This window comes from Nanorana parkeri, unplaced genomic scaffold, assembly GCF_000935625.1.
Source record: "Nanorana parkeri isolate BGI_ZX_2015 unplaced genomic scaffold, ASM93562v1 scaffold491, whole genome shotgun sequence".
NCBI lineage: Eukaryota > Metazoa > Chordata > Amphibia > Anura > Dicroglossidae > Nanorana > Nanorana parkeri.
This window is the reverse complement of record NW_017306759.1, coordinates 1,090,960-1,101,645: the sequence shown is the minus strand read 5'-3', so window position 1 is coordinate 1,101,645 and position 10,686 is coordinate 1,090,960. Positions and strand designations below refer to the sequence as shown.

General features: G+C 48.3%; 1 protein-coding gene across 1 annotated transcript in view; it reads left to right on the top strand.

The window, feature by feature from the left end:
- Positions 1-10,686, top strand: part of CHD3 (chromodomain helicase DNA binding protein 3) — a 60,708-nt gene that overhangs the window by 32,580 nt on the left and 17,442 nt on the right. Inside the window, exons 25-30 of the mRNA XM_018560997.1 lie at positions 2,730-2,907; positions 3,083-3,148; positions 3,237-3,322; positions 4,731-4,864; positions 7,583-7,727; positions 8,642-8,807. Coding sequence (XP_018416499.1) covers positions 2,730-2,907; positions 3,083-3,148; positions 3,237-3,322; positions 4,731-4,864; positions 7,583-7,727; positions 8,642-8,807 — 775 coding nt within the window. The remainder of the gene's footprint in view (positions 1-2,729; positions 2,908-3,082; positions 3,149-3,236; positions 3,323-4,730; positions 4,865-7,582; positions 7,728-8,641; positions 8,808-10,686) is intronic.

Here is a 10,686-nt window from a genome sequence, read left to right as displayed (position 1 = left end):
AAAAAATGTCCATGCGAGTGCAGGGGGGGGGGGGGGATTCATAACTACAGGGGTAAGGGCTAGATATCAAAACAACACTATCCCCTTAGCAAGGAAATACCACATTAGGGGATCTGCCACTCACGCGTTTCACCACAGCTCCTAATGTGGGATTTCTTTGCTAAGGGGATAGTGTTGTTTTGATTAAATGTTTTGAAACCCAGGAGCTGAATTGATATAGTTTATACACTTGTTACTTATTGCGAAACACCTTTTCCCCTGTTCGTTTATATAAGGGCTAGATAGGTAGACTGTCCTCCATCAGCTCTGGTAGGGGGAGGGGCAATAGATTGGCATGCATGCCAATAAGATAAATTGCTTGGTAATTACATATCCACTAACACACCTTGTACAGGGCTATCCGCACATACAAAGTATGGAAAATGTTTGTTACCTGGATCACTTCTGCTATCTGGGTTATTAAGGAGGGTTAACGGTGCATACCAACAAGGTAATTGCATTCTAACTAGATGGTCTCTGTCGGCTGTGTAGGTGTTAATGAATACAAGCAGGGGAACTTTGTTAATTGGACAATCTTTGTCACCCCTAGAAGAGCAGAAAGAATTTTCAGTGCATACCAATAAGCCAAAACACATGTTAATTAGATAACCGGAGCCTGCTGTTTGTATATGGGAGGGAAGAGAAGATAACACTAGGGTAAGAGTTTTCAATGCAATCACCGCCCTACTCTTTGTATGAGGATGTGAAGGGTTATCGGTGCATACCAAGAAGGCATAATGCTTGTTTATAGGTAACAGCCTTTGAGGATGGGTAAATAGGGTGTATACCAACAGTGTGGAGTGCCTGGGGATACTGGGAGTGGCATAAAGAGATAGATGTAGAAAGATAGGAAAGGGTTAAAGGTATGAAAGCAAGTCACATGGTCTGAAGGCTTAACATCAGAGCATCATGATGAGAGCCCAGACCAGGAGCTTTACTGGCATGGAAGACACACGGGTCACCAACTAAGCAACCAGCAGATGAAGCGCCTGGCGGGATCCTGTGAATGGAATTGATGGAAGTGGCTGGAGGATGTTTGAAGGAAGGCCACTTGTCTTGTCTCAGTGGAGCAGGTAATCTATAGCCAGCGGGCAGGTCAGCAGCCGACACCAGGGAGTATAGTAACTTCCAGCCACTGTTTGGACAGAACCAGGATCAGATGTGACCTGCTAGCAGGAATGGCTTTAATCAAGCCACCCAGGATGAGAGGAATATCTGATATGGGCAGTGTGAGGAGCCCAATGCAGTCGCAGCAGCTTGTGGGGTAAAGTATACCCAAAGTTATGGACCACAGCAGGCTCTATATCTATAGCATCTCATCCTTTGTACATAACACTAAGAATGACACGGCACTTGCCTTTAGTACAGTGTCAGAAAGCATGCACAAAAAGAAATCACGTTGAGGGGAACAGGTGATGGGGGAAGGTAGAAAAAGGCATTCTTGGTATTTGCTTTAGCTAGGGGGTTTACTTGCCACTCATGCAGGGTCAGATGTCCATCACTGGAGTCTGAAGGAACACAAGTCTTGGTGCCATGTGCTAGTACCATCCCTTTTACATTTTCCTTTTTTTTATTTGGCTTGACCTGGATCACAGTTTTGTAGCAGTGTATAAAATATATGAAATAAAACATTTTTTTATGAGATGATGGTAATAATAGTAATGATAGTGAAAATGTTTGGCCAATGGCTAAGCCATGTGCTTCTGCCCTCTATAGGCTCCTACTAATGTTCCTATTGGTAAATCACACCCTGTATGGATGAGTTAGCCTCAGAAAAATGAAAATCTAAAAACCTCCCACTATGTGTTCCTTGGCATAGGTTCATATACACATAGGCCAGTGTCTACTGAACGTAGCTGCAGATGGCTTGTGTAGTAGAAAGGAGGAATTGTGAACTGCCAGGGACCCTTAGGATCATATAATTCTCAGAGGACAGGAGAGCAAGACCAAGAAAGGGAAATGGTGATCAGGGCTAACTTGATTTAAAGCCCATCTCCTGGTAAATACTGACCCACCTCCCTCTAAGGCTGGGTACACCTAGGCGTATTGCGCGACAAACGCGCGTTTCCGAGGGCTACTTGGCTGTATCCCAATGGAAACGCGAGACCAAAATGCCCCAAAGAAGTACATGTACTTCTTTGGGCGTAGGCCGTTTTGTAGCGCGTTCAGATGGGCTGAAATATGGAAAGGTGTGAACCATACCCATAGAAAACAATGGGATTTCCAAGTTTGTACGTTTTTGTAGAGCGTTGAACGCGCGACAAAACGTAAAGGTGTGAACAGGGCCTTATTGATTGCTGGCATGACCCCAAAAAAACCCTAAATGCCCTTTTTAGTTACCTAAAACTGCAGTTACATGACACTCCAGTCCTGAGTCTTCTCTTCTATGAGGCGGGGTCCTTCTTTGGGTGTCTACTTCACTATCTGAATGATGTAGACGCTTCTTATTGGCTGTTCAGTGGCGGGGTCCTCTCAGGATCGAGAAGTGGAGACTGCGGGGAATGCGCTGGCAGGGGCACATCTGCTGCACTGGATTACTGGTCACCCAAATGGCTGACCTAGGTGAGTATATCTTGCTTTACTAGGTAAGAAAAAAAGCATGCAGGATGGGTTAGAGACGGGTAGGAGGGAGTTCATGTTTTGCTCAGAGATTGATTTTACAAGCACACTTACCCTTTGTTGTCTTGTAGTTGGAAGAGCTGGAACGGGAGGTCATAAAGCAAGAAGAGAACGTAGATCCCGATTACTGGGAGAAGCTTCTTAGACACCACTATGAGCAGCAGCAGGAAGACCTGGCCCGGAACTTGGGCAAAGGGAAGAGGGTGCGGAAACAGGTCAACTACAATGACGCAGCCCAAGAGGATCAAGGTGAGACCTCGTAACTTTAATTACTGGAGTGATGAAAGAACAACATTACACCAATCTCAGGCTCCTGACTATTTCTAATCTATCCCCATAAGGCAAAATTGGCAACAGTATACCCGGAGAGGGTTTGTGAGAGGAATAATGTGATAAATGTCAAAGTCCTGTCTCTACTTTCCAGATAACCAATCTGAGTACTCTGTGGGCTCGGAAGAGGAGGATGAAGATTTTGACGAAAGGGCAGAAGGTGGGCTGGATGACGGGCGGGGAGCCGAGTTTTATATCTGCTGTGCGGTTCAGAGTTGTTTAGCTTTCTTCATATTGTTTCCTAATAGGTCGCAGGCAGTCCCGTCGCCAGCTGCGTAATGAGAAGGACAAGCCGCTCCCGCCTCTCCTGGCTCGTGTCGGTGGTAACATAGAGGTAGGATGGCCATCTTCATGTCACTGGTTCCTTCCTACCTGGCTGGTGTTCCAACCAGCAGTTGGGCTTCTACGCAGCCTAAGGCTGCCATACATTGCCGCCTCTCCTGGTTTGAATTGGTGGTAACATAGAGGCAAGATGGCCATCTTCATGTCACCGGTTCCTTCCCAACTGGCTGGTGTTCCAACCAGTAGTTGGTATTCTACACAGCCTAAGGCTGCCCACACACTGCCGCCTTTCCTGGCTCCAGTTGGTGGTAACATAGAGGTAGGATGGCCATCTTCATGTCACTGGTTCCTTCCCAACTGGCTGGTGTTCCAACCATTAGTTAGTATTCTACACAGCCTAAGGCTGCCCATACACTGCCGCCTCTCCTGGGTTGAGTTGGTGGTAACATAGAGGTAGGATGGCCATCTTTATGTCACTGGTTCCTTCCCAACTGGCTGGTGTTCCAAGCAGTAGTTTGACTTCTACGCAGCCTATGGCTGCCCCTACACTGCTGCCTCTCCTGGCTCGTGTTGGTGGTAACAGAAGTAGGATGGCCATCTTCATGTCACTGGTTCCTTCCCACCTGGATGGTGTTCCAACCAGTAGTTGGGCTTCTACACAGCCTAAGGCTGCCCATACACTGCCGCCTCTCCTGGGTTGAGTTGGTGGTAACATAGAGGTAAGATGGCCATCTTCATGTCACTGGTTCCTTCCCAACTGGCTGGTGTTCCATCCATTAGTATTCTACACAGTCTAAGGCTGCCCATACACTGCCACCTCTCCTGGGTTGAGTTGGTGGTAACATAGAGTTAGGATGGCCATCTTTATGTCACTGGTTCCTTCCCAACTGACTGGTGTTCCAAGCAGTAGTTAGCACTCTACACAGCCTAAGGCTGCCCCTACACTGCTGCCTCTCCTTACTCGTGTTGGTGGTAACATAGAAGTAGGATGGCCATCTTCATGTCACTGGTTCCTTCCCACCTAGCTGGTATTCCAACCAGTAGTTGGACTTCTACACAGCCTAAGGCTGCCCCTACACTGCTCTGTTTTTCCAGTTCAACCCGCGGGCTCAATGGAAAAAAATAGAGCCGATTCCTCCATCAACACTAACCATGTGTCGATGGAGTATTCCCCGCTGCATACATTGTATTCTGACAGCAGCCGCCAACCACTGTCGGCATACCAGAACAGAGCTGGCGGCTCATTGGTTGCCGGCTCTGATCATACGAATATTTTCCGACCAGCTGATCGAGGGATGTCGGACGACAGGGCGACAGCAGCACGCACTGTGCAAATTTCATCCGGTTCCTCAAAAACCGTTTGGGGCCCCCTTAGACTGAATTCTTGATTTCCCTCTGCATAACGCCCATGACCTTTTTCTTGTCCGCATGCTTAGGGTGTCCTTTGTGTCCCATTGCAGGTTCTGGGCTTCAACACGCGGCAGCGAAAGGCTTTCCTAAATGCGGTTATGCGATGGGGTATGCCGCCTCAGGACGCCTTCTCCACACACTGGCTGGTGAGGGATCTTCGAGGCAAGTCTGAGAAGGAGTTCAAGTAAGTGGTGCGCCCCTATATCTGCCTCTTGCGGGATCATAGATGCAGTAGCTGTCCCTATGCTTTTGAAGACCATGTCTGCGTATGCGTTTCACTGAGAACACAAAAGGGTTCAGGGATAAGCACTTCGGAGCTTACCGTGTCCCAGCAGGCTGGAGCACTAGAGAGGTGACGGCATTTTCCTGGGACTCTGTATATGTGATTGGTGGCCATGCACAGCTCTATCAGAGGAGATGGGGGAGTGGGTATAGTTAACAAGCCTGTTTTGTATATATTAAACAGCACGCTGATGGTCTGATGTCAAATTAAATAGTGCTGGCAGGAAATGGGTTAAAACAGGGGCGCCCACAATTTTAGAACACAAGCACATTAAAATCACTACTGGGACTACTGCCTCTGCGCTCTCTCTCTCTGCTGTTATCTGCAAAAATGCTGCAAGCACTATTTTTGCAGATCGCACTGGACCGGAACGCAGGTACTAATGTGCGTTCCAGGTGCGGCCGATCGCACTGCGGGCAGGGTGTGTGGCTGCGGTGCCATTGACTTCAATGCACTGCTACGCCTCCTCCAGCCCCTGAACGCAGGGAGCAGGCCGGCTTGCGTTCCAGTGCGTTCTAGAGGCCGAACACTCTGGAACGCAGACTTTATGGTGCGATCCGGCCCTCTCTTGGCTGTCTCTTCTCTCTCTTCTAGCTCTCTCCCTCTACTGTCTCTTATCTCTCTCTCTCTCTCTCTCTCTCTCTCTCTCTCTCTCTCTCTCTCTGCTCTTTTCTGGCTGTCTTTTCTTACCTGCATTCCAGCAGCTTCCCGGGTCTCCTCCCGCGGTGCTCGTGTGGCCGAATGTGCAGACTGGGAGAGGTGTCCCGCCCCTTCCCGTCTGCAGCGTCTGACAAATTCAGCTGCAGGAGCACCGCGGGATGACGGGACACAGGTCAGTGAGCCGATTGCGATCGACTGGTAGATCACGGTCGACCTAATGGGCATCCCTGGGTTAAAAAGACAGTCCATCCAATACTAACACTTGGTTTTGGATAGATGCTGCAGATATCTCTGGACTGCAATGGTGGAGATCTCTGTACCCGAGTTCCTAGATGATAAATGTGTATGTGGCTTGATATACGAGCTCTGCATCTGCAGTGATCTAGCACTGTGGTAAGAATGGGGGTATTCAGACGCTTCTGTGGTTTCCCACATGATGACGCCCTTACTCATCTGATGCCCGCTTGGTGGTTCGGTCTGTTTTCCTGGGGGCAGCGATTGAGCCTCCGGCTGCCTCCCTCACACAGACGCACATTACACTCTGCAGCCAGCCAGGACTGGGAAGGAGACTCGAGTTGTGTCTTTCTTACCCGTAGCTGGGAGCAGGTCATCCAGTGATACCACACGGACCAGGCGGGTCAGGATGCTGTGGCATATCTGATGGGAGAAGCAGAGCATAATTATATTACCCAGACAATATCTCTCCAATCAGGCGCACAGAACCGAGGTCCCATCAAAATCCTACTTTATTGTTGAGAAATCTATGCAAAAGTTCAAAATACAAGGTATGCACCACCATAGGATCTCTGCCACTCACGCGTTTCACCACCAGGGCTTAACCACCTCCCATCAATAGCCTTTCCTGAAGCAGGAGCAGGGGAGGCGTCTTAAAGGAGAACTATGCGGTCAGGGCTTTTCCCCATAGTTCTCCTTAGGGTAACGGGAGGACACAAACTAGCGTCCTCCCGTCACCCTAAGCTCAGTATATAGGGAGCTACAGCTCGCAGTATACTGAGACGCCGGAGCGGATCCCGACATCGATGTCGAGATCCGCCCAGCTGCGTGAGTGACAGCTTGCTCTGCCTATCTAGAGGCAGAGCCACCTGTACCCGCCCCCTCCCCCGTCCGTTCCGGCAATCAGCGCTGGCTGATCGGAGGGGGGAATCCAGCCTCTCCCCTGTCACGGCAGAGAGCCGTGACAGGATCGAGAGGTGAGTGAACGCCACTATCTGTTCACTCGCCTCCCGATCTACTGAGCCGACCTGTGACAGTCTCATTGTCACAGGTCAGCTAGAACTATGAGGTGAGTGGAAATCACTCACCTCATAGTTCTCCTTTAAGACGTCCTTCCACTCCCCCCAGCTCGTGCGCGGCGCACACGAGTGGGGAAACTTGTCAGCAATGTAAACAGCCAGCGATGGCTCTTTACATTCAAGCAATCGATTGCTCTAGAGACGCCCGATCGCTTCTAGTAGCTGCGGGTGTGCGCCCCCCCCTGCCGCCGCTGACGGTCCCGAGATCCGCTGTGCCCGGGGCGGCTGGGACTGGCACGGCGACTCTGTCAGTGGAGATCAAAGGGAGATCAGTACATGACCTCCCTTCGATCTCCGTTCCTGTCCCCGAATGCAGGAAGTGATGTTTATTACATCACTTCCTGCATTCAGTGTCACTCTCCGGCTACAGATGCCGGTGAGAAGCTGATGAAGCAGATCTCTGCTTCGTCAGCTTCTTTGGGGGTCCCTAGGTTGAGGGTAATCGGTTATTCCCGGCATGACGTGGACACTTCCATTGGCATCAGGAGACCCAGACGGCGGATTTGGGGGAGTATCAGCAAAAAAGTGCAGGGTGGGTCAGAGGAGCTGGCGGGTAATATTGGCCCGGAGATGGGCTTCATAAAACACATTCTCCTTTTAGGTATGGATTTGCTAATGTACGTTTTTGTTTTTTTGTGTGCCGTAGAGCTTACGTATCTCTCTTCATGAGACATCTGTGTGAGCCGGGCGCTGACGGTTCAGAGACGTTCGCAGACGGCGTGCCCCGTGAAGGATTGTCTCGCCAGCAAGTTCTGACCCGCATTGGTGTCATGTCCCTGGTCAAGAAAAAGGTAACTTTGGCCATGTTATAAAGGGAATCCCGTAGCAAATGTCTGACCGAAGAACAGTCTGTGGTATCTCCCCGAAAACCAACCAATCGATTCCTACTACAACCCCAGGAGAAGGAGAAGCTGGTTGGTTGTAAAGAGAGGAACACAGACTGCCCTTCGTTCAGGCGCTTATAAGCTCACAGCATCAACTTTGCACCGGTATGAGCAGATTCCGCCATCTGCTCTACACTATGTGTATGGAGGAATCTCCCACTGGGCCAAGGTTCAGTTGCTAGTCAGCCCCGCTGGCTCTCAAAACACCCGACAATGCCTGCATCCAATCAGATTGTTCAGGTGTTTTGAGAGCCAGCGGGGCCGACTAGCAAGGACTACAGGGAGGGGAATTTATCAAAACTGGAGCAGCTGTGCATGGCAGCCAATCAGCATCCACCTTTCATTTTCTAAGCTTAACGGAAGAAAGAAGCTGATTGGTTGCCATAGGCAACTGCTCCATATTATGTCTGCCCCAGTTTTGATTCCCCCCAGGAAGTATATTTCTAGGAAAAAAATAACAAAAAAACCTAGTACACCTCTGCAGTACATTTCCCAAGCCCAGAAAAGTACCCGACGATCTGCCAGAAATCCAGCGAGCTCCTCACTTCCTGTATTCTCTTCTTGTGCTACGCTGAAGTCTCATTGTTCTCATCCCTGCCCAGTTCTCCTCTGTGAGCTACAGATCAGCTCATATTGTATGTGTGTACATGTATGGATCAATAAAGTTTGTGTATTTAAGCTGTGCCCCCGGTGTATGAGGGTAGTCATGTGTTTCACTCGCCGGACTTTTACCTTTTACTTTGGGGAAACACGTTGTGAGATATAGACTCTGATTGTCCTTCTCTTCTGATTCATCGTTTCCTTTTATTCCTTCCTCGCAGGTTCAGGAATTTGAACACATCAATGGGCGATGGAGCATGCCGGAGCTAATGCCGGACCCCAGCTTAGACTCCAAGCTGTCATCCCGAGCATCTTCGCCCACCATAAAAACCAGCACGACCACCCCGGAACCCTCCCTCACCAACACCCCCTGCACATCGAAACCCGGTATGTTGGGGGGTAAAATAGATTTGCTTCAATGAGTACATATTCTAACTACAGTAAACTCCCCATTATCCGGCATCCACGGGGATTGGTAGATTCTGGATAAGTGTAGTTTCTGGTTGCTTGAGAGTTACTATTAAAAAATAGGTCTAACTAATGCCACACCCCATACTACACCCCATACTACACCCCATACTACACCCCCATACTACACCCCCAAACTACACTTCAATACACTATACCCCAAACTGCACCCCCAAACTACTTTCAATACACTATGCCCCATACTACCCCCATACACTATACCCCCATACTAAACTTCAATGCACTACACCCCATACTACACCCCAATACACTACACCCCAATACACTACACCCCAATACACTACACCCCAATACACTACACCCCATACTATGCCCCATACCACACCCCATACTATACCCCATACTAAACTTCAATGCACTACACCCCATACTACACTTCAATACACTATACCCCCATACTACACTTCAATACACTATACCCCCATACTACACTTCAATACACTACACCCCAATACACTATACCCCCATACTACACTTGAATACACTATACTCCATACTATACTTCAATACACTATACCCCATACTATACTTCAATACACTATACCCCATACTATACTTCAATACACTATACCCCCATACTACACCCCTTACTATAACATATCATAACATAAACTCTGCATTGACTTGACTATTAATATTGAAATGCTGTAATTAAAAACAAATTAAGACAAATAGGCCCAGGATCGTTTCCAGGATAATACATGTCGCAGGTAATGTGAGTACACAGGATTTTTTTCTGATTAGATGAGAGTTCTGGTTAGTTGAATACCTAATAACGGAGTTTACTGTAATTTTACATTAAAGTTCTTTTGTTTTTGTGACTTTCACATTTACCTGCTCACTGTTCCTCTGCAGTCTGCACCTTATACCGCACGGGTGGGCAACTTCAGCCCTCCAGCTGTGCTTTGTAACTACAAATCCCACCTTGCCTGTAACTCAGTCTTGCAATGCCTCGTGGGTCTTGTAGTCCCACACTAGCAGGAGGGCCGGAGTTGCCCACCCCTGCTATACAGTACGGGCATTTTCTGTACAGTTTATTGTTTTGTCTCTCTATCTGGATATCAGATTGTACATTCAGCATCATTGCTGAGATAACAGGACAAGCCACCTGTGGAGGCTGTATAGTCACAAATGATGTAAAGGCCTTGCTGGTTTTTGGTTTTCTTATCCCCGGGGTGCTGTGCAGTGTTGGAGCTTGTCTCCGCTCCCCGAAATGAGAAAGCTTAAAAGGAAGTAGCCACGCTCCATTCATTCACTGTAAGATCAATAAACTTTATTGATACAGGTGCCTGTGAACAAAGCCCTGACTGATTTCTCCCTTTTCTGACACTTTTTCTGAAAAAATGGACTTTGCATGGATCCTCCCTTTCTGACACCTTTCCCCCGGAGGTGGGGATTTGTTCACAAACACCTGGATCAATAAAGTTTGAATGAAACGCTGGTGAACGTAGTGCATCTGCTTTCTTTTGAGTGTTGTCACCTAGAGACCGTATTGGTTTCAGTGAGCCTGATGAGCAGTAAAGAACCATTTCTGTTCAGGAACACTAAGCCTACAGTACATCAATAAACTTTATTGACCCTAGTGCTTATGGACAAAACCCCTCCTGGCTCCTCCCTTTGTGGCACATCCTTCCCCGGTAAATGGGCTTAATAGAGTTGGGGCTTTGTTCACAAAACCCTAGTTCAATAAAGTTTTTTGTTTTTTTTTATATACGCTAGGTATACAAAGTCTGCTTTTTCCAAGCGTTCACACCTAGAGGCCATATTGGTTTCTCAG